Source organism: Chelonoidis abingdonii, chromosome 2 (genome assembly GCF_003597395.2).
Source record: "Chelonoidis abingdonii isolate Lonesome George chromosome 2, CheloAbing_2.0, whole genome shotgun sequence".
NCBI classification, from domain to species: Eukaryota; Metazoa; Chordata; order Testudines; family Testudinidae; genus Chelonoidis; species Chelonoidis abingdonii.
The window spans coordinates 97,424,692-97,449,360 of NC_133770.1; the positions used below are offsets into that span (position 1 = coordinate 97,424,692).

Here is a 24,669-nt window from a genome sequence, read left to right on the forward strand (position 1 = left end):
AGCTGTTTGTCTCACTTTATTTACTTGGTATTGGGTATTTGTAAATGTCATTTCATATCTGCAGAAAATTCTTATGTTGTATGGAAGTATGTATGTGTGTGAGTGTGCTGAAGGTCACATGACTATTTCATCCTATTTGGTGGAGCAGCTTGACTTTTTTCCCTTGCTTTTGGTGATGGTTGTGAGTGCAGAAGTTGATTGACAGATACATGCCAGAAACCCCCATTCTCCTTTTCAGAGACTACATATGATGGATTGCGATCTTTCAGCTCAGCAGGACAGAGGGACCATGCAAGCTGTAATTGGTCAGGTATGGAGTCAGCCATTTCTCAACTCCCCTTTTATTTTTTTCACAAGGATCTAACCATATGATTCACATAATTCATATTTACAGTACCATCTTTCTGTCTGTATCTTCAGCTACCAGCAAGTGTAGTGCTGAAAGTGAGAAAGGCAAAAGACCATATTAATCTGGCCAGGGAATCACTAGTTAAACCTAAAAAGGTGAAGCTTTGCTTTAATAATCCCAGTTTATAATTTAGTCTGAGCTTTGTCAATATTTATTTATTAATTTACCTTTGTATTTTGTCTAAATATACTGAAGTAGAAGAAGTGAACAGTAAAAGTATTATGTTTACTAAGGAGTTGCTTCATATTCCTAATGCTGTTCATTATTTCTATATTGGCTGTATTTTTATACTAGAGGCTGTGGATTTTTTTGCTTTTACTCCTAACCCAGATAATGTGTGATTGAGCTTGGTAAATGTAGTAGTCTTTGCTGCTGCAGAGGGGCAGCCTGCAAATTAAACACTGCCACAATCTGAAAGGTCCAGGTGGTCTGCTCTGTGCTTCCTAATGCAATCCAGCACAACAGCTTTAATAAACAGCTCTATTTAGTTCTCCTTCCCTGTAGCCAGGGAAGTGAACTGGTCTGGGGCTGCTGTGATGAAATGCCAGAAGAATATCTCTCTGAGGCCTCACAAGCTGATTTTTAGAGCTTTTCCGTTTTGTCGTCTTTGTCTTCCAAATGGGTCAGTGAGTCCTTCTCTTTCTGTTTTGTGATTTCTGATAAGTCTGTAGTTTTATGTGTGTGTGTTTTAAATGTTCTGTTTTGAGCTTAACCAGAAGAGAGAAGAATCATTCTTTTCATTTGCCTTCAAATAATAACCTGGAGTGGTGGTGAAAGAAATGATAGTGTCCTGCTGTATAGGAAGGGCTGTTTCCCTATGAGTGCAATAGGAATGGGGAGAGGGTGTCTGATTTTTTGCTAACAAAATGTTAAGTACTCAACACTTTTTCATTAACCATTGACTCATAAATCAGTCTCTGGTAAAGGATATTTATGAACTCTCAAAAGTTTGTTTTTTTTTGCATATGTTTCCAGCATAGTGAACACATGCTGCTAAAGTGACGACATAGTATTTGTGTTCCCTGTATGTTAATACAGTGGCAGAAAAACACATATCTTACAATTTTCAACTAAATTAGAGCAAAGCACTGAAATCTCTCAAAGCATATGGTTTATTAATATAATCATATCCAGTAATGCACTTTTAGATGGAAAATGTCAGATACGTAATACCATGTTTACCACAGACTCGTATTGCTTTAAATATTTTAAAAATAGAGAATACATTTTTTATTAAAGATCTCCCAAACATTAATAGGTTTCTGTTAGGCACTTAAAAAGTGGCACTTTTTTGGCAGTATAAGATTGCCTGAAAAAATATATTTTGGAGAGTGCTATTTACCTTTTTGTGGCAACTTGTTCAGTGTTAAATAAATATATTTTATGGTATTAAAGCAAATTTAACAATAGGGATTTACATATGTACTGTTGACAGAAAATGTAACTTGAAGGCTTGAAGAATCGCAAAGCTTGTGATAGCTGCAGTATCATCATTAATGTAACTTTTTCCATGCATAAGTTAACTATATTTTATTTAATGCTCACTATATTTATGAAAGTGATTTTTGACAATGGAATGAGTTTGAACATATTACTTTTGTGTGTAATGTTTAATTTTCCTCACTTAAAAACAAAGTTAGGTGAATATTTGAAAAAATATTTATAGTGTGCTGTTGTATGTCATTTTCCAAAAATCAATAATGAAAGCATGCACTTAAAATAAAAATTTCACAATTTTAGGAACTAACTTTCCTTTTTTTGTGTTAATTCAAAAGTATTGTTAATCAAGTCATTAAACAGCTTATGTTTGAGTTACAAATGTGTTCCAAGCATTTTTGCATATGTGTGTGTGGATGTATGTGCATATAGGATGTGTACATTTATACCTATATATATGTCTATTTACATACATACAGTATTTTCAAATCTATTTATTTTAGTTTTCATAAATTCTTCTCTTAAATTTTTTATGAATAGCTACATGCTAATACAGAATAAATAGTTACAAAATTTGAAAAGGTTTACCCTTCGATTAGAACTGCGGATATACGGTTTTGGTTTGTTAAGTAAAATACATTTAAATTAGGAAGCATAAAACAATCATGTTCTTTAGCTCATATTAATGAAAATAGAAATATTAATTTTCCTGTGTGTCTAAAACATTCAGCTGATAAAAAGAGAAAATAACTATCAAATGACGACCTAAATTCCATAAAATCTCTCCAAAATTACATGTACCGTATATCCTTTATTACTGATAAATCATAAAGCTATGATATTCTATACATATCAATGTTTTAAAAAATGAGCCTTTCATTTGCTCCAATCATCGTGCTGGAAAAAGTTATTATGAGTTCTTGTTAACTTTTGAGGACCCAGAATTAAAATTCTAAAGAAATGTTTACCATTAAATCTTTTCATTTTGGAACAATATTTCTCTCTGGCTTTAAGAACCAAATTCTGTTGATGATGGCAATGCTAGGCATATTGTTGTAGTGCTAATCATTATCTAGTAGCTGGGTTTACTGGCTCCCAGAATTGTTTATATACCTTCCCTCTGGATTTTTCCTCCCCCAAGCAAGCAATTAAGCAGCCAAGTACTCTGAAGAACAACCTCCTTGTGTAGTGTGTCAAGATTTAGAAGCTCATTGCTCATTGTGATTTTGATTCATAACTGGAGTGTTTGGAATCAAACCTGATCTTTGACAGTACCTTCCTTACATGCTGAACCATAATAGCAGTTTAAAATTATTCTCTTTTTATCCTTGTATAAGAACATTTAAGTAGATTCTGAACCAGTCTTCCCCCTTTACCCTGAGACTGCCATAACTGATTACTAACTGTGTTGTCATCTAATTAATTGTGCTGTATCTTTCTATCTTGTGTGTTCACTAAATCTTTACTGCACCTTCTTTTTTTTTTCTTGTTTTGTTGCAGACCTGAGCTTGTGAGTGACAGGTTAGTTCATCAGCATTACAGCCCTCCTGTTTTTGTCTCATCTCATGCAGACAGGTCACTGTGTCCAATCATCCTTCTGGCTTTGTTGTCCCCAGGGGAACCAAGGCCAGCCTGCCATCTTGATCCAGAAGCCTGCGGGCCCAGGCTGGCTGCACATTTGTGTTCACTGTTTTTTGGAAATACAGTAGAACAGAAGGATATGAAATTAGATGATAATAAAAACAAATGAAGTAAATTAGATGAAAATCTTCAAATAGGCAAGAACTTGTCAATATTATTAGTATGTTTGGGTTGCCTTTCTTAACATCAACCATGTTTATATATTTCAGTTATATCCTCCCATATGGTCTCATAATCTAACAAACACTATATGCAAGAGTAAACACATGCTCTTTTTCCATAAAGAGTTTGGCTCAGAAGACCAATTTATGAGATTGATATCTCATACATTGTACAGCATAGCTGGGTCCTCTTTAGTTTTTACTTTGTTTTTAGTTTGTTTGAATTATTTTAAGAAGTGGGATACCTTGGAAAAGAAGTCACTCATTTCAGTGACTTACTGGTCACTTTTTACGAGATTGATCTAAGTGTCCAAATTAGTGGGTTTTGTTTTGTTTTTTAATGCTGATTAATGCAGGCTAATTTTTAACCTGTGAAGAGAATATCTATATTTTAGTTTGTCTTGAATATTCATTAAACAAGTCCTTGAGTACTCCTACAGAGAATCTTTTACTGTTCAAATGCACTTTCCTATTTCTAATGTGAAGGACACATAAAACCTTATTCTTTTAACCAAAATAATTTTATATATTTAAGCATTATAAACTTATATTAAATACATTTTAGGAATAAACCCTTTTTCTACATTTTGGGCCATTCCTGTTCTCTCTGGCAAAATTAGTGCCATTATGGTGAGTAGGACTGCTTGCATGAGTAAGGTATCTGACCCACTGTCTACTCACTGACCTACTAGTGGAGAGAGACATCGTTGTCCTATATGGCTTCCAATAATTGAGTTCTGTCATTGGAGAGAGCAAGTGAGATGCTTATGGACAGGTAGACATTAAATCTTGTTTTCAGTATTGCTGAAAACAATGTAAACAGAAAGAATCATGTCTAAAAACATATTTTTAATATTTATGTACACTCTGGTACTCTGATAATGAAGCATTCCATCTCCACAGAAACACACTCTTTTATATGCTCTCCAGTACAGTGTGTCCTTAAGAATTATTGTTGTAAGGAGATAGAGGAATGTGGCTGTAATATTTTACAATATAAATATTTGTTGTAGAGGAGTTTGGATCTAGTTAATTTAATATATGTAAATTCTTTGGTCCTTGTCCTAGATTCCAGCAAAAGAATGCATTTCACTGTTGACTTTTCCTTTTACAGTGCAAAAGATGGATTTTTATCATTTTCTTTCATGTTTAAAATTATCTTCCTGCTTTCACACCAAAATCAGCTTTTAATTGATATCAGCCCTCTAAAAACGTAATCAGTATTATTTTCTTTCGTAGTGCGTTTCTTTTTCTCTCCTTTTCATCTTGTGTTGTGTTGTCTAGCCTATGACTTGGTGGTTGAACCCATTTATGAAGTCAAATGTTTAAAGAGCAGTGATTTAATATTCATCACTATTTTAACCGTAAAGAAAAAACAATGCACAGGATATGACCTTTAAATTGCTGGGCATGCTACAGTCCTTCAGTTGTGTAGATGTTCATCTTCTGGCAATGCATTTACATACAAGTCCCTTTGCTATGGTTCCTTGATTCTAGCCTGATAAACTAAATACCAGTCTGGGCCACTTTTCCTATGTATAGTACATGGAAGTGACTGTGTTGAGCCTCTTATCTTACACTGACCTGTAGCTGTAACAAGGCTTTTATTTTTTGCCTCTGATCTGGACTGAAACTGAAATGGAAGAAAATAAGACAGTTGAAGACAAATGTATATAGCTTTTGCAATGCAAGAGGAGGGCATGGTAAAATATCCTCTTGCTGGTGAAATACTTCTCTTGGTGGTGCCTGTTTGTGATGCCACTTATTATGCTATACTTACAACACCTGTGTTGCTGTGTCATTCTGGGGGAGGGGGTCTCACTCTGAGAGGCCTTGATTTGGCTTATGCATGTGCGTAAGTCTCATTGAAGTCAAAGAGAATTCAGCACGTGCTTTAAGTTTACAATGTGCTTAAGCGTCCTGCTGAGTTGGGACCCAAATCCTTACACACACGAGTAACCCTTAATTGTTCAAGTAGTTCTATACAACAGTGAACTCAATGGAACTACACACAAGACAACAATATGCAGGATCAGGCCCTGGCTGCCTATTTGCAAACTGTCATTGCTCATAAATTCAGAGAAGTCTGATTTAAATGCCAGCTAAATAATTACAATACAAACTGTTGTATAATTAGAGGTGACTATTAGGATTAAAGAGAGTAATTTAAGGCTCTTGAACGTTTTTATTTTTCATGAATGTCAGGGCTACAGGTAAATGGACTATAGCTTCAGGCTTTTTGTTTTATCGCTGGCTTTGAAACCTCTGATATGTAGGACTATATCTTCAAAAGAGAGAGATTAGCTGTTGATATTTGCTACTGATTCTCTGTTGACTGGTAGTGCTGTTGCACAGGAGAGTTTTATCTAACTGTGAGATCAAAAGAAAATTTTGAAGATCAAGAGACTGTTCTAAATTCCTAGCTATTTTGAAAGTGACAGTGGGAGAGAGGGGAAAAATCTTTATACCAAAGCACTCTTTTTTCTCCAATGGTATAAATGAATTTTCTTAAGCAATGTAAAATAAAGATCATAGTTATTGAAAATGGATAATTTCATATTAAAGATATATGTACTGTTCATGTCTTTTATACAATTTCTTGGCAAAATTAAGTCCAATTGACTCCATTGGGACTACTCATGGGCTTGGAGTTAAGCAAATGTGTGTTTGGAAGGTTAGGGCCTTATAGCCAGATATTGCAAACTGTTACTCACAGTAGTCCATAGTCACAGCGGTAGTACCATTGCTGTGCTGCAAACTGTGAGAAAGAATTTACTCTGAAGTCCTGCTCCTGTTAATATCAATGATAGTTTTTCCTTCACTTCACTAAAGCGATCTACAGCCAGTTTGGAAGTAAAAAAGTCTTGATCCTGCAAATTCGTATCACTTGAGTCATGTGATTAGTTCTCTTGAGGGCATTTGGACTACTTGCCTGATATTGTCTACTTGTAACTGCGGTAATGGACTCTAAGTTAGGAGTAGCTCACAGATAACAAGGAGTATTCTAAAGAGAAACAGGTCCTTAAGCAAAAGGGGGGAAGAAAGTTAAAAACAAACGACATACTATTTCACTCACTGCCCCCAGCAAGTAAATTTTGTTTTACAAATTTCAAACATTTTCAGGTATCTCATGCTTGTGTGTTTAGGAGACACAGTCAAGCTCTGTAATGGCGCTTCCAAAAAATAAGGGCACAAATAATAGACAAAAATGCTTTTTAGTAACCTCTTGCTATGGAAATAAGAGTTTCATGCAAGAGACAATGACAGAGCATGAGCCTTTTACAAGCAGATTAAGTAAACTGGTGATAATATGATGCAAAACAGCTGCTATTAAACATATTATAGTAGATTATTATTGACATATCAGAATATTGTCCATTTTACTGAATTGCTTACTTCAACTGCATTTCTGCTTATTGGGCCAGCTTTTAAGCTAAAAGCTAAGTCAGCTTTAGTTAGGCTTTAGTCAGGCCATACTCACACTGAAATAAATAGGAGTTTTACTGGAACAAAAATCTAAATACAAACTTGACGATTTAGCCCATGTTTGGAAGATATATTATTAAAAAATACCAGATGGGCTAAGACTAAAGCAACAATATTTACTATTAATTCTTTGTTTCAGAGTGTGGCCTCAGTCTTGTTCTCATTGTCCAAAAATCCCATGGTCCTCAGTTGGAGCCAAATCAAGCCTATTATTGTTTACCCATAAAATGATGCAGATGCTATCGGGCTCAATTTTCTTATACAGCTCACAGTAGAGAATTTTGCCTGAGCGCAGACCAAACCCTAACTGTAAAAGGTGGGTAAAGGTGTAAATAACATTGATATTTGTTTAAGAGAAATGTTTCCTTTAAAGAAGTAAGTAGTAAAAAAGATACAGTAATGACTCTTATATAGTTCTTGCGATTGGCCGAAACCCTGAGAAGGGCTACTTGCATAACACCTGCAGTTCCCATTGATTTCAGTAGGAGTTGCTGTTGTTCAGCAGAGACCAAGTACTGAAAGTTCCTTAGTCCCTTTCTCAACATGATCAGGCCTTAAAATCTCAGCAGGGGAAGCTTTCATTTATTTTTAAATTTTGATACCAAGTGATAAAGAAGGAAAAATAGAAAGGTGTCTTGTACTTAAAGTAAAATTAAAGGAAATCCTCTTTAGAAGAGGAGTGGCTAGTACTGGTATATTAAACTGGTCTAGGGAAACACAACCACTGTAAAAAGAACAGGAGTACTTATGCTGAAATAAATTTGTTAGTCTCTAAAGTGCCACAAGTACTCCTGTTCTTTTTGCGGATACAGACTAACACGGCTGCTACTCTACAACCACTGTTGGATTCCTTGCCTAATGTTTTACCTTCTCCACACCACATCCATCCCACATTGTGTACAAAACATGGTTCACGTTCATCAGATGGATTATACAAAGCAGAAATAATATCTGCAAACAAGACAATATACAAGACAATAATATCTGCAAACCTTACTCCTTTGGAGTAAAGGTTGAAAGTTGTGGCAAATGTAAAAATGGCTTCTAACGTGGATGAATAAAGCAGAGAACATCAAACTCATTTCACTTAGTGTCGTTCATGATGATTTATCATTATAGTCAGGGCAAACTGTGGTCTCAGAGCTGAAACAATTTTATCCATTTTTGAAAAAAAAACAACAGAATGTTCCAGCTTGGTTCTTATATCCTTAGGGTTGCAATATTGAATTCAGAATCAGGAAACTTAATCTTGCAGCCAGATTTGACAAGATGCTGGTTGAATGGTAGGCAGAAATGAAGGTTCGTGGGGTGTAATGCCCAAGGTCAGACATGAAAAAAGGTAACAGGGTTTTTCCACCAGGTTTGAATGCAGTATTTACCTACACTTTACCCCAGCCAAAAAAGGCAAGAATTTCTTTGTGGACAAAACAATGAGCAATGTTCAAAGGTTTCAGATCCAAGCTGAAGATATAAAGTGAGCAGTCTTTAAAACAAGTGTATGAGGAGAGGAACTGCTCTGAACATTAAGTTGGCTATATCTTTGTGATGTTACTTATATAGGCACTGATCCTGCATGCACTTAAGCGTGTATATAATTCACACAAATAGTCCCAATGAGATCAGGGGGCTGCTTGCATGAGTAAAGCTACACATCTGCTTAAGTGTAGGCAGGATTGAGGCCTTAGAGACAAACTGGCTGCAATAGAATTTTCAGACAAACTGGGGGCACAAATTGGCCCTCAAACCCAATGTAATTCAGCATTTTAGGATTTGGGGTAGTTTGTGAAAATGGATACATTATATCTGAAATCTAAAATTAGTACCAGTAATTTATTTTTGGCTTTCCAAAAAAGTGTATCTAGTTTTTGAGTGGCCAAATAAAAAAAAATTACAAGATTCAAATTTCTTCCCTGCAAACATTGTTTTCAATTTACTATTAAAATCACAATGGATTCTGAGAAAAGGGGAAATTGAAGGTAATTCCAGAATTAGGGAATTAGTGTTGCTTTATAAGACACTTCAACTAACTAGCTAGTACAAACACTATGTTCTCTTCTGTTCAGGTTCTGATACCGTGTGTATCACCGTGGTTATTAGATCTCAGCATTTACATTCTGTAATCTAGTGTTTTCTAAACCCTTAAATCATCATATATTTCTTTAAAAGGTTATATCCAGCAATGAATTGTATTGTGAAGCACACTTGGTCTCTTTCATGAAGGACTGTCATAAACAGGTAGTTAAGGGTTAATGTCTCTTTTACCTGTAAAGGGTTAAGAAGCTCAGTAAACCTGGCTGACACCTGACCAGAGGCCCAATAGGGAGGCAACATACTTTCAAATCTTGGTGGAGGGAAGTCTTTGTTTGTGCTTTTTGTATTGTTTGTTGTTCGCTCTTGGGGCTAAGAGGGACCAGACGTACACCCAGGCTTTCCCAATCTTTCTGAATCAGTCTTTCATGTTTCAAAAGTGTAAGTAATAGCCAGGCAAGGTGGATTAGTCTTATGTTTGTTTTCTTAACTTGTAAATGTGTCTTTTTGCTGTAAGGATTTTTACCTCTGTTTGCTGTAACTTTGAATTTAAGGCTGGGGGGGTCCCTCTAGTCTATATGAATCTGAGTACCCTGTAAAGCATTTTCCATCCTGATTTTACAGAGATAATTTTTACCTTTTCTTTCTTTAATTAAAAGCTTTCTTTTTAAGAACCTGATTGATTTTTCCTTGTTTTAAAATCCAAGGGATTGAGTCTGAACTCACCAGGGATTGGTGGGGGGAAAGGAGGGGGGATGGTTAATTCCTCCTTGTTTTAAGATCCAAGGAGTTTGGATCGGTGTGAAGCCTCTCAAGGCAACCCAGGGAGGGGAAAGTCTGGGGGGAAAAGGAGGGGGATGGTTAATTTCTCCTTGTTTTAAGACCCAAGGGGTTTGGGTCTGGGTTCCCCAGGGAAGGTTTTGGGGGAACAGAAAGTGTGCCAGACACTAAATTCTGGCTAGTGGCAGAGTACCAGATTTAAGCTAGTAAATTAAGCTTAGAAGTGTTCATGCAGGTCCCCACTTTTTGTACCCTTAAGTTCAAAGTGGGGGAAAAACCTTGACAAGGACACTGAAGAAATGCATGCTGTTGTTATAGTATTTCTTTCTTTCTTTTTACAAAGCCACACAATATTTTTTTTAAATTAAAAAGTGCATAGTGTGTATTGAGAAGAGAATTTGTAGACTTACATCATGATGTCATTCACTACTAGAATTTATTTATTAGAAATTGTTATAAGTTCATCCATAGATGTCTACTCTGGCATTTAATAAACATGAAAAGACATCTGCCAGAGTATTTTTTTCCTTTTCTTAAGAGAAAAGGAAAAAAAAAGAAAAAGACAATTTTCTTTAAAAAGTATATGATGGAAATATATTCTAAGGGTCTGTTTCTGATCTCAATTTTGCTGATATAAATAAGGAGTAACTCCACTGTAGTCAATTGAGTTACATTGGTGCAAACATGATCAGCATCAGTCTCTAAATTAATAGGGTCAAATTCTGCACTCTTTACTCATGGCTTGTCTACACGGTTCATCAATGCTCAATACAGGGGTGTGTCTTCCCTAGTTCATTTTAACATTAGAGGGTACTTTTAGTGAGCACCAGCGGGATCTACATGGACCAGTTAATGCATTTCCAAAATCATACTCCTGTCATGTGCATTGCCCCTCTGTGAGGACAAGCCCTCAGGTAAATCTCCCACTGAAGCCCAGGGGACTGACCGATTATAGACTGTATGATATGACCCACAAACAGCCCAGCAAGAACTATCACCAAACAGGAGGATGGGAGATCAGAAGGGAACACCTTGTGCTATACCACTTAATTGATGTTAATTTTAGCAGATTGATAATCTCAATCAAATGCATTATGATTTTTAAACTATTATATTTTTGAGCTACCTACTCAACAGATTGCAATGGTTTAATTGATTACATTTGTTAACTTGCAGGCTTCAGTGTTGCTTTCCAAGACAACGAACAAAGGTCTAGATTTTCAGAGCATTATTCTGTTAGTATTCCCGGATGTTAATGTTAATAAGAAACATTTTAAAATTTCAGACAAAAACTGGAAAAATATTGAAGTAGCTATTTTTTTGGGGTTTGCAGTTGTCTTTAAACTTCTAAAAGCTCCCTACATTCCTTCTTTCTCCCTCATGATAAACCTCTTTCCAACAGACATGACTCCCTCTGGAACTGTTCAGTGCTGCTCCTTGTATGAGGCTTAAGAGTTTCTACAGAGTGCTATGAAAATCTCTCTTTGGCATTTTGAGTACACTGCCTCCACAGTGCTCATGTTCTCCAACAGCCCGAGAGAAAATTATAGGCTTGTAGCTTTGAACAGCTCTAACACCCCCATACTTTGGAGCAGGGACTTGATAATTGGCAGAGCGGTGTCCTTTTTTCAGGGGTATTACTTTTCCCTGTCATGATCCACCAAAATTTGGCCAAGTTATAAACCTTTGAAAAATGGACTTTGTATGTGCTCAGCAGAGACTTCTTTGATTTACCTGCTAAAGTCTTTGAAGATTCCATCTACACTGAGCATGCTCCACCCCAAGATTGAGAGTCCAGCGCACTACTTGTTTTACTTGCCTGTGAAACATTAATTCAGCCCCCCCTTTCTGCATGTGCCTTCTGATACGTGCTTTAATTACATGTTTACATAATATGTTTTTCCCACTGGATCCTGCCTTATTCCTCCTTTGGGGATGAATCAGAGTTGTATAGTTAAGGACAGGGCTGGCTCCAGGCACCAGCATAGCAAGCAGGTGCCTGGGGCGGCCAATTAAGAGGGGGGCGGCACGTTCAGCGGCAATTCAGCGGTGAGGCTGTCACTCCCTCTTGGAAGGAAGGACCTGCCGCTGAATTGCCACCGTAGAAGAAGTGGCAGCTTTTTTTTTCTTTCTTCCTTCTGCTTGGAGTGTCAAAAATGCTAGAGCCAGCCCTGGTTAAGGAGGCTGTTGTCTGTAGAATCCTTGCTTCATTGGTCACAGAAGTTGAAAGGTGTATAGTAAATGAGGCCATGCATTGCAGGAAGAGAAAGAAGACAATTGAATACTGCCTTGGAGTACTGGATTCTGTCTGTGTCTGTGCCACAGAGTTCTTACATGATACTGGAAAGTCACTTCAATCACTCTTTTCATAGGTGATTACTAATTGGGTGTTCCTCATTTTCTAGGTGCGTGATATGAGTCCATGAGGCCTGATTTGCAGACATGTAGAATTAGGGTGACCAGATGTCCTGATTTTATAGGCACAGTCCTGATATTTGGGGCTTTTTCTTATAGGCCCCTATTACCCCTCACCCCCCGTCATGATTTTTTACACTTACTGTTCAGTCACCCTATGTAGAATGCTCACAGTTGCAACTTTAGTCAGTGACAGCTTTGCTTTGAACATATAAAATGCTATGTAATGCTAAGTACAATGAAAAATCAGGTTCTAGGTGTCTCATGTTGGGCACCCAGACTTAAGCTCGCTGCATCAGCTCCCAATCTGCAAATCTGAATAAGAATACCTCCTCGTCTCACTGGGATGTGGTGAAAATTAATTTATTAATATTTGTGAAGCACTCAGATACTAGCGTTGAGTGCCACAGAAAAGCCCATGGCTTCAGAGCCAGGTATGAATAGTGTGTAACAAACAAGAGATGGGGCCCCATGTTGAACAGTGAGGAGAAAACAAAATATTGAATTGCTGTTGATTATAGCAGCACTGTCCCTTGTGTGAACTGAATGAAACAGGGCTTCTGTGGAAAGCTGCATAGGAAAGATAGCATTTCAGTAGTTTTTTATGTGTAATAGTAGAGAGAGAGAGAGTATTGCATGGTATCAATTGTTTTTAAATCACTTTCAAATGCATTTGTTAGATATTCTGGTTTTGCTATAGTGGTTGACCTTAAAACTTTTCCACTTTTGCCTTAGATAAATAGATAAGGTTCCTCCAGAATTTGCCAACACTTGGGTAACTCACTGTATTTTATCTGTCTTCTAATATGATCCCTTACCATGGTATCAAAGGCAACTGAGGAGTTTTTAAGGGTGACCATTGTATACTGAAAGTAACAATCATTACTCAGTCCTTCCCTCAGTAAAACTTTCATCTATTTCAATAGGAGTTTGCATTAGTAAGGATTGATGGCCTGATTCTCCGCTGCCTTGCACCTTTGCATAGTTATGTACATTCTTGTAAAATGTTAGGGTTTCAGGACCAGGTCCTTTATTTTTCCAAGTATAGTAGCTAGAGCTTTGTGTTCACTGAACACTGCTCCTTACCTTCAAAGTAAAAAGTTTCAGATTATATAGACAATTATCATTTTCAGTTGATTTTTACAGATATAATTGCTGCTTTCAGCAGCACTAAGCTACTTTTCTTCTGACATTCTATCAATTTCCACTTTCTTGGGGGTAATTTTCTAAGAAACGTACTTAGCTCTCTCCACTCAATGTTATTCGCAATTGCAATTGTAAACTAAGCATAATTTTGTAGGAATATATCATGATACTGAGGGGGAACCAGGAACAGACTATTAGCATGAACTGCTTAGTTGTATGTGTGTGGGGGAGATGTGTGGAAAGCAGCGATGAGCTGCCAAAATCTTAATAACTGGTTCCCTATCAGGTCTTTGGCAGCACTTTGGTGGTGGGTCCTCCACTCACTCCCGGTCTTCGGCGGCACTTCGGCGGCGGGTCCTTCAGTGCCGCTGAAGACCCGGAGCGAGTGAACAACCCGCTGCCGGAGTCCTGACGATGACCCAGTAGGGAACTGGTTATTAAGCGCTGCCCAGTGAGTACAAGCCCGAGTCCTCCCAACGTAACTGCCCCCCAGGGCCCCACCTCTACCCAATTCAGCCCGCTCCCTGTCCCGTGACTGCCCCGACCCCATCCACCACCACCCCAAAAGACCCCCAGAACTCCCACGTCTACCCAACCCCCCCATTCCCCATCCCCTGACTGCCCCCCCAGAACCTCTGCCCCCTCCATCCACTCCGTGCCCCTTATCCAACCCCTCCTCTTATCCCTGGCCCTGCCCCCTTACCATGCTGCTCAGGGCAGCGTGTATGGATTCCACACGGCCCACTGGAGCTCGCAGCTCCCCCCTCTTACCATGCCACTCAAAGCAGCAAGAGCTGCAGAGCTGCCCAGGAGCAGTCCAGAGTGCTGGCGCCAGGCTCTGCGAGAGCGGGGAAGGCCTGGGAAGGGCCAGGGGAGCCTCCCCAGCCAGGAGCTCAGGGGGGCCGGACAGGACAGTCCTGTGAGTTGGATGTGGCCTGTGGTCCAGAGTTTCCCCACTCCTTTAACAACCAATTCTAAACCGACTTCTAAATTTAACAACCGGTTCGCGTGAACCGGTGCAAACTGGCTCCAGCTCACCACTGGTGGAGAGGGAAGGGGGTAATTGTCTGAAAGGAAATGTGAGGAGGATAGCATAAGGATAGGCTGAGAGTTGCTGTGTGGAGGGAGGATCAGGAGTGATTGGAAGGAGGGGGGAGTGTGAGAGTTGTACCTTGACTACAATTGGGAATTTTAAAGATTTTTTTTTAAGAAATACGATATTCTATCATTTTATTACAGCATATTAGTAATGGGTTAAAAACAGATGGTGGCCTGGCATAGGCTGGGAAAAATTGGGACTAATAATCAAGATTAGGCTGGGTGAAGGGCTGGATGAGACTACAGTAGGGGAAAACGGGCTAGGGATTATATTTTTATAAGTACATGTTATATCCTTTCCCTGCATCTTTGTCTGTTCAGTGTCAGTGTTAGTCTCTAAGCTCAGGGACCTGTCTTAATGAGGGTCTCCAAAGCACCTAATGTACTTGTGGGTGCTACGTAAAGAATAACAGCTAACAGAAATGCAGGTGTAAAATCAGGACCTGCTCCTGATATCTTCCCATTCTTCACCTAAGTTTTGTAAAAAACTTCTAATGGCTATGAGTGTCAAATGTTAATCTCTTAAATTCCTTTATTCTGCATTAATTGAGGATAGAGGGAAGTGGGGAGTTCAGGTGGCAGCAAATCAGGGATGCTACCATTTAAAATATTCTTGATTTTTATATAATTTATGACTATAAAGCAACCTTAAAGGTGACTTATTTCCAGAGTTGTTCTGTTAGCAAAGGTGAAGCTGGCTGTACTGCTGATCCCCTCCTGCTGTGACTTAATGATTCTTTTTGAATTGCTTTAGTAAAAGACACTTTTTATGTTAGTATTGTTCAACCAGCTTTCACTTGGTCAGAGCCATTCTAGGTATTCACTACACTGGCATGGCCCTCAGTGAGACTGGAAAGATGAAATATTTTTCCTGGCCACCGACTTGTGCGTCCCTCAAAAAATGATCTGGGGAAGGTGAAAAAAAGAACTTTTGTGATTTGTTTAACCATACTGTATTTTACTTCAAAGAATTAATCTATTTGTTTTCTCACCATGAATACAAGGTTGATTGTTAAAAATGATTTGCGTATGCAGACTCTCGCATGTATACTTCCTGCCTCAGCACAGGAGATAGACTAGATGTCCTCTTAAGCATCATATTATTGTATTATTTACGTGCTGCAGGCCAGGTCTCTACTCACATGCACAGGTGCAGCCACCACTGATGTCAAAGGCATTGAAAACCATGCATATGGGGACAAAATTGGGCCCTTTATGCTTTGTACTCACCATATTGCATGGGACTTCACTAGTCAAACCCTTCTGAAACTGGGAATTTATGCCACATGCTGCACATCTATCTCCAGCTACCATTATATTAAGAGCTACCATTAGATTATGGGCCCATTGAAATCAGTGGCAAAGCTCCTCTTGATTTTAATGGAACCAGGATTTGGACCTATATGTTTATTCATTGACATGTTCATTCATTAATCTGCAGACTCAAACAAGATGATGGGATCATTTAAGTCCTGAAGAGTTCAGCAGAAAGGAGGCTTTCAGTTCTGTCATCCCCTGTAAATATGTGTAAGGCCCAGATCCTGCAGTGATCTTCATGTGGTTGGAGGCAGGGGTCCACTCATGCAGAATTTATTGCAAAATTGGGGTCTACTGTGATTACCATGTTTGGGGATTAATTGTAACAATCTAATGCAACAACTAACACTAAGAAATGTAAAAGATAAACTCTTGAAGTATGTACCTTGTAATGCCCGCTGGGCTTTTAAGAGCTATTTTGTAACATACTATCCTCAATTCAGTGTATCTGTTAGCTAATCATGATGTACAGTGGAAACATGAGATTATAATAAAAATATCTCTAATATTTTAAAAAGAACTGATGGGGAGGGAGAGAAGATGAGATGAGTTTTAATTTTGCAACTAAGGACCTTGGTGATAGAGAGATTCCTACAGTGATTTAAAATACTAAATGCTGGACAAGATGTATGCCCCATGAAAATAAAATTAAAGTTGTGACATTTGAATAAAAGAAATGATGATTGATTCTGGAGTGCCAGCGCTGTGCTTGGCACAGTCACAAATAAGGACAATCACAGTCTCTGTCCCAAATATGTGACAGTTTTATGGCCAGACTTTGCCACCATTACTAGAGTGCACTCTTCTCTGTGACTAGTTCCCTAAATTTGATACACAAAATGCAGGTCAGAAACATGATAAATATGTAGACGGTTCAACTAGGTGTAGTTCAAGTATTTTGTAGGGGGAGTGCAAAGGGAGAGGGTGGTATCTATCTTTCCACTGAAATATTTAAAGGCTTCACTGGAGTCCTGATTTTCAAGAATGAATTTGAATAGGAGATGGAGGTTCTTTAGATTAAAAAGGGAGATTGTGCCACAGATGAAACACTAGTTTATATAACTTTTTAAAAGGATGAGCAAACAATGAAATTTACTGTACCACATCATATTAGAATGTAGTCTTCATCTTTTTATTTTTTCAAAAGCATCATGAAGACTTTGAAATAAAAAGAAATGATGATGAAAGGCAGGTTTTTAAAAGCACTGAGCATTGGCCTAACTCTGCTCCCACTGATGTCAATTGTAAAATTCCCGTTGACTTCAACAGGAGCAGAATTAGGCAAATATTGATTGCTCTTGAAAATCCCATCCATAATTTACTGAGTTGTATCAAGTAGTTTGCATCACAATACAGCCAACATGGCTGCATTGTGAAGAGATGGTCTATAAGATCTGTTAATTTAACCATTTACCATTATTTGTAGAGCAGATTCTCATTTTTAGATCCTCTGAATAATTATATAAACATTATATTATGTAATGATTTCCATCTTTTAAATGTATTTATGTATTCCAGAGTGATTAATTCACAAACATAACATACAAGGATCGTTTCATCCACCACTGAGGTGAAACAATGCAAACATTTAACAGCACACAGCAATTTTACATAACAGTTTGGGACAAGAAGTGAGGAATATCTTATCCAACTGCAACTTCTCAAGGAGTTTAAGCAGATTGTGACAATTTCAGCTTTGAATTTGGCCAGGATAGCAGGGCAAGCAGCGCTATTTTTGCAGTCCAGTTGGGGGTTCCTTTTGCACTTTGAAAGGCAAAAAAAGAAAATGTTTCTGCAAGTCACACTTCCATGAATTTTTTAAATCATCCTTCTTCTATAAACAGTGGCTCACAAATCCATTATTGTTTATACGTATTAAGTAATTTTGCTAGCATTTTTAATTTGTTTGAAAATATGGTGAAATAGCTTACCCTGCTGCATTCACAAATCATGGGAGAAGAAAGAGGAGCCAATACTGGGGTATAAAATGGCATGTAAATCTTCTAATGTACTATATTTTTTTTAAATAGAACCTTCACTTGTTCAAATCTTGCACATTACATGTAAAAAGAAATGCATGATAAACCAAACGTTACAAATTTCACAGACATAGTCTGACATTCTGTATTGCTAATCATGTAAAAATTTTGGCACCAAATACAGACCCATGCCCCGAACACAGTCAGGGCCACTATAAATACTAAAGGTCTAATCCAAAACTGTTGAAGTCACTGGGAAGTTTCAATGAATTTTGGATCAGGCCCAAGGTAAGTAATTAATTATTATTTTAGTAATAGCTGCCTGTTGTATTCACAAATTACCTGTGCCATTTCTGAGAGACTCGACTATTTCCTGGGAGTCCCTGAATGTTCTAAAATAGTCCTGATTTCACCTAGCTAGAAATAATGTATTGTTCTTTTTAAACAAATTTGAACTGACTGCATTACATGAATGACAGAGTAAAACACCACCTTGCTGCATAAAAGGACACCATACTGGAAATTTACTTCTATAAATACAATCCAGTGCATTTATCCAAATCTAATGGGCTGTCAAGCTGAAAACTAAGGTAAGCCTTTCCCTAAGGCTCTGAACTAAGGGTAAAATCCTGGCCTCATTGAAGTCAATGGGAATTTTGTCATTGACTTAGTGCTGCCTGAATTTCACCCAAAGAATCTACAGTAGGAACTTGTGTAGAAACTCCATGATATCAGAGGGACTCTTCAAGGATCTGCTCTAGTGGATCCCAGTGTAGGATTGAAGCCATAGAGAACTTTGCATCTTCAAAGAGCTGTATATTAATTCATCCCAATGACATACCATGAAGGACAGGACATTTTAAGATATACTCATTACTTATGGTGTAAGGAACCTCAATTCCCACAGAATGCATCTTTTCTCTTGTCCCCTTTCACTTTTTTATGTTGTAGTAGCTATGTTTTACAGCCATATTCTACATCAGCTGTGGCACTAATACTCCCATACTGTCTTACTGTTTAATAGAACTGGAACTAGTATATAAATTAAATATTTTTTTTAATATTTGTTTTCTTGAAATATTTTTATGTTAGGATCTAGTCACATTGAAAATTACTACTACTGCAAAGGAGTAGACAAAGATGCTGACTCTTCCAGTGGAGGAACATGGGCTGACTTTAAAGAGATTTGATTTACCATATTGAAAGGTTTTAGAGGTTGCTATATAATACCCTGCTCAAGATTGGATCCCAATAGTATCTTCTATTAACATTTTTCAGATGTCTTCATCTGATGCCATGGTTTACACTAGGAATCTTGGGACGAGGGGAATTCTATGGGTATGTCTACGCTATGAAATTAAGTCGAATTTATAGAAGTTGATTTTTTAGGAAGTGACTTTATACAGTCGATTGTGTGTGTCCCCAGTAAGCGCATTAAGTCGGCAAAGTGCATCCACAGTACCGAGGCTACCGTCAACTTTCGGAGTGTTGCACTGTGGTAGCTATCCCACAGTTCCTACAGTCTCTGCCGCCCATTGGAATTCTAGGTTGAGCTCCCAATGCCTGATGGGGCAAAAACATTGTTGTGGGTGGTTTTGGGTACATGTCGTCAGTCACCCCTCCCTCCGTGAAAGCAACGGCAGACAATAATTTCGTGACTTTTTTCCATGCAGGCGCCATATTGCTTTCAGCAGATGGTCCAGTGGGACCGCTAACTGTCCCCATTGAACAACCACTTCCGTGACCACTCTGTTCTCCTGCTCTTGTCTCAATCGATAGCGAATTTCTCCATGTTGGCTGTTGTGGGTTCCTGCTTCCACTGCAACTCTGTTCTCCTGCAGACGCCATACCATGGCAAGCATGGAGCCCGCTCAGATCACCACGGCAGTTATGAGCATTGTAAACACCTTGCGCATTATCCTGCAGTATGTTCAGAACCAGAACCTGCAAAAGCAGGTGAGGAGGCAGTGATGGAACTTTGTGACTTGCTTTCCCCTGCCCTCAAGCCCCAGAATACCAAGATGAGAGAAGCCCTCACAATTCACAAGCGAGTGGCAATAGCCCTCTGGAAGCTTGCAACACCAGACAGCTACTGGTCAGTTGGGAATCAATTTGGAGTGGGCAAATCTACTGTGGGTGTTGCTGTGATCCAAGTAGCCAACGCAATCACTGAGCTGCTGCTGTCAAGGGTAATGACTCTGGGAAATGTGCAGGTCATAGTGGATGGCTTTGCTGCAATGGGATTCCCTAACGGTGGTGGGGAGATAGGGATATGCATTCTATCTATCTTGGGACCAGACCACCTTGGCAGCCAGTACATAAACGGCAAGGGATACTTTTCAATGGTGCTGCAAGCACTGGTGAATCACAAGGGACGTTTCACTGACATCAACGTGGGATGGCTGGGAAAGGTACATGACGCTCACATCTTCAGGAACTCTGGTCTGTTTAAACAGCTGCAGGAACGGACTTACTTCCCAGACCAGAAAATAACCATTGAGGATGTTGAAATGCCTATAGTTATCCTTGGGGACCCAGCCTACCCCTTAATGCCATGGCTCTTGAAGCTATACACAGGCACCCTAGACCAGGGGTAGGCAACCTATGGGACGCGTGCCAAAGGTGGCACGCGAGCTGATTTTCAGTGGCACTCACACTGCCTGGGTCCTGGCCACCAGTCCAGGGGGCTCTGTATTTTAATTTAATTTTAAATGACATTTCTTAAACATTTTAAAAATATTATTTACTTTACATACAACAATAGTTTAGTTATATATTATAGACTTACAGAAAGAGACCTTCTAAAAACATTAAAATGTATTACTGGCATGCAAAACCTTAAATTAGAGTGAATAAATGAAGACTCGGCACACCACTTCTGAAAGGTTGCTGACGCCTGCCCTGGACAGTAGTAAGGAGCAGTTCAACTATAGGCTGAGCAAGTGCAGAATGGTGGTAGAATGTGCATTTGGACATTTAAAAGCATGCTGGTGCAGCTTATTGACTCGGTTAGACCTCAGCAAAACCAATATTCCTATTGTCATTGCTGCTTGCTGTGCACTCCACAATATCTGGAAGAATAAGGGGAACACGTTTATGGCAGGCTGGGAGGTTGAGGCAAATTGCCTGGCCGCTGATTACGCGCAGCCAGACACCAGGATGGTTAGAAGAGCACAGCAGGGTGCACTGTGCATCAGAGAAGTTTTGAAAACCAGTTTCATGACTGGCCAGGCTACGGTGTGAGAGTTCTGATTGTTTCTTCTTGATGATAACCCACCCCCTTGGTTCACTCTCCTTCCCGCCTCCCCTCTTTGATCACCACTTGCAGAGGCAATAAAGTCATTGTTGATTCAAAAGCATGCATTCTTTATTAATTCGTCACACAAATAGGGGGCTAGCTGCTAAGGTAGCCCGGGAGAGGTGGGGGAAGAGGGAAGCATCGGGTGGGGTGTTGGAGGCAGGGCCGGTGCAACCATTTAGGTGACCTAGGAGATTGCCTAGGGTGCTGGGATTTGGGGGGCGCCATTTTCTTCGGCAGTGACCACGGCGGCCGGATCTTTGGCTGCCCCAGTCGCCTCTGGCATTTAGTTAAGCAGCCACAGCGTGCTCGGGGAGGAGGCGGGGCAGGGGTGAGCTGTTTCACTTCTCCCGCCTCCCAGGCTTGCGGCGCCAATCAGCTTAGGCGCCGCAAGCCTGGGAGGCAAGAGAAATGAAGCAGCAATGGCGTGCTCGTGTGCGGAGCAGGGGTGAGCTGTGGGGGGATGCCTCAGGGTGGAGGGTGTGGGTGGGGAGCTGCTGTGGGAGGCGGGCCTCAGGGCAGAGGGAGGGAGCTGCTGTGGGGGGGGCACCTCAGGGCGGGGGCAGTGCCAGGTGCAAGTTTCGCCTAGGGTGCGAAACATCCTTGCACCGGCCCTGTGGAGGAGGGGAGGAGGGAAGAACAAGGCCACACTGCACTTCAAAACTGATTGAATGCCAAACTTTGGTTGCTTGGGCAGTCCTCTGGGGTGGAGTGGTTGGGTGCCCAGATTCTGGGACTCCATGGTCACCTGTGCTGATGAGCTTGCCACGCTGGCCAAACAGGAAATTAAATTCAAAAGTTTGTGGGGCTTTTCCTGTCTACCTGGCCAGTGCATCTGAGTTGAGAGTACTGTCGAGAGCTGTCACAATGGAGCACTCTGGGATAGCTCCCGGAGGCCAATACCATCAAATTGCGTCCACGCTACCCCAGATTCGACCCGATGATGTCGATTTCAGCGTTAATCCCCTCACTGGGGAGGAGTACAGAAATTGATTTTAAGAGCCCTTTAAGTCGACAAAAATGGCTTCTTCGTGTGGATGGGTGCAAGGTTAAATTGATCTAACGCTGCTAAATTCGACCTAAACTCATAGTGGAGACCAGGGCTATGATTCATTCCAACTTTCTGCAGGGTCTGTGGACACTGCTTAGATAAGTACCATTACTCCTCTACTCCCAACCCCAGTTCAAGCCATGTTTCAGATACAAATGAAAATGTTCCCTGGCTAAGTTACGCAGTTTGTGGTAGGAGGTTCCTGGAAAAGATCTTGTAAAACTCAAGCCTGCAATTCTGGTTTCTGTCTCCATCCTTACTGCTTTTTAAAAGGTCAGGATCCCATAACATTGCACAAACCTAGCATTTTGCATTACTGTATATGTAGTTAATTTTTGTACTAGTGTGTTTGTGTGCATGTGTGTTTTTGTTTGTGTCTGTATCTGTGTGTGTGCATGCAGCCTGTGTGAGTTATTGTTGTTTCAGGAACTATCACTTTTGAATGTCCTAACTTATGTGGATTTCAGCTGTCAAATATATTTTTCCTCCAATATTGTGTTCTGCACTGAAATTCTTTTTAGTTTTTTTTTAAAAAAGTAAAATAAAATCACATGATGGGTAACATTGATTACACTGTGTCTGACTGAAATTGGGAGGGAAATGGAGGAAAAAAGTGGCAATACAAAGAAAAAATATCTAATTGATCACTATCAAAATGGTCCAAAATATGGAGTGTTTATATATATTGTATGCATTTAACAGACATATTGTCTGTGAAAAGTGTGTGCTTGTCTGATGGCAACTTGTGATTGAGAAAAAGTTGTAACACTTGAAGATAATGTATTGTGAGTGTGAAGAACAACTACCTAATGTTTTACTACAGCTACCTAATGTTTTTCCATAGCTACCATAGTATCTAAGGCCCAATGCAGAAAAACATTTAAGCGCATGGTTATTTTTAGGCATGTGAGCAGCTCCATTGATGTCAATGAGACTGCTCATGTGCTTCAAGTTAAACCTGTAACTTTGCTGGATCATGGCCTAAACTCTGAACCGGGAAATTAAGTTGGCATAACATTCTAGTGTTCTTCATAGGGGAGTTTTGTCTTTGTCTTTCCCAGACTCTAGGTACATAATTTCCCATATGAGCTTGAACACAAACTTTGTTGGGATCAGTGTTTAGTCATCCTAATCTAAGGTTTGATTAACATAAATATAAAAGTTCATTGGAATAAACACAATAGCACATTAGTTTCAGTGGGAGATGTAACAGATTTACATAAGTTTACTCTAGCTGGTCCTGTACCAGCCACACAAGCAAAACGATATTCCATGTAACTCATCTGAGATGCTGTCTGTATCTAAGCCTCAAGACAGGAAGACAGACAAACTTTTTATAGTCCTTACAACCTCTGATCAAATATGATAGAAAAGGACTATCATCCATCTAAGTCATACCCCTCATGACAAAAGGAACGCATAACCCCCAGCCTCTTTTTCATCCGAGGTTAAGACACCTTTGGATATATATTTTTGTAATTTTTGTCATTATCATATGATAAAAAGAATGTTGCTGCTGAGATGGAGAATGACATTCATCCTGACTCATAGGGATTTGTGTATTGAGTTAGCTGAAGGGGTTTAATCTGACCAAATAATGTTTAACTCAATTTAATTTTTTTTAAACTGAATTTTAAATTAATTTTTAAAATCTCATGTATAGAATGATCTAAAATTGTACTATGGCTATGGTGGTGGAAGGATATGGTATTTGATTAAGTTCATCTCACTAGGTCCCGCTTATACTACTGAAGTCATAAAGGGGGATTTCCTTGACTCAGTTGTTCAGCAAGCATCTTATGCCCCAGTGAGGTACTTTTCTAACTGTGAATAAATAAATCAAAAGAAAATCTGAAGAATTTGCAGTTTTCTAGATGCACTGACATATTTTATAAATCATTTCATATGTTTTAATAGATAATTTCCCCCAAACAGACTTGCAATTATAGCAGGATCATTTTTATTTGTATATGTTTGTCTGTTGCTGCATTTTTAGTTGTGCTAGTAGCTGTTAATAGAGAGATTTGTTTAAAAAGCTGTCTCTGAAACTCTAGAAGATAAAAGCCAATTATCATAAAATTTCAAATGAGGTCCCATCACTTGCCATATGTTCGCTTAACTGGCTCCAATAAAGAGACAGTCCCAACCAACATACTATATTCCATAAATTTGCTAACCTTGAAAAATGATTAAAATTGAAGCTCAAGTCTTAAATTTAGATGGTTCCATCAAGGAAAGATAATCATTCACTAGTGTTTTAGTAGCAGAATATCTCACCTTTGAAGTTTGCCTCCAAAATAAAGTGCCTAAAAACTCCAAAATAGGATGTATTCATATGAACTTAATGTTATATGTATTCAGTGTTCATATTCTTTAAGAAAAAAATCTCTCTGAAAAACTGCACTCTGCAAATATTGCATCCA

The 24,669-nt window shown here is 39.1% G+C and overlaps 1 protein-coding gene across 1 annotated transcript in view; it reads left to right on the forward strand.

The window, feature by feature from the left end:
• Positions 1-211: 211 nt before the first annotated feature.
• The window catches only part of POU6F2 (POU class 6 homeobox 2), a 404,244-nt gene continuing 379,786 nt past the window's right edge, over positions 212-24,669 (forward strand). Inside the window, exon 1 of the mRNA XM_075061999.1 lies at positions 212-310. Coding sequence (XP_074918100.1) covers positions 248-310 — 63 coding nt within the window. The 5' untranslated portion in view covers positions 212-247. The remainder of the gene's footprint in view (positions 311-24,669) is intronic.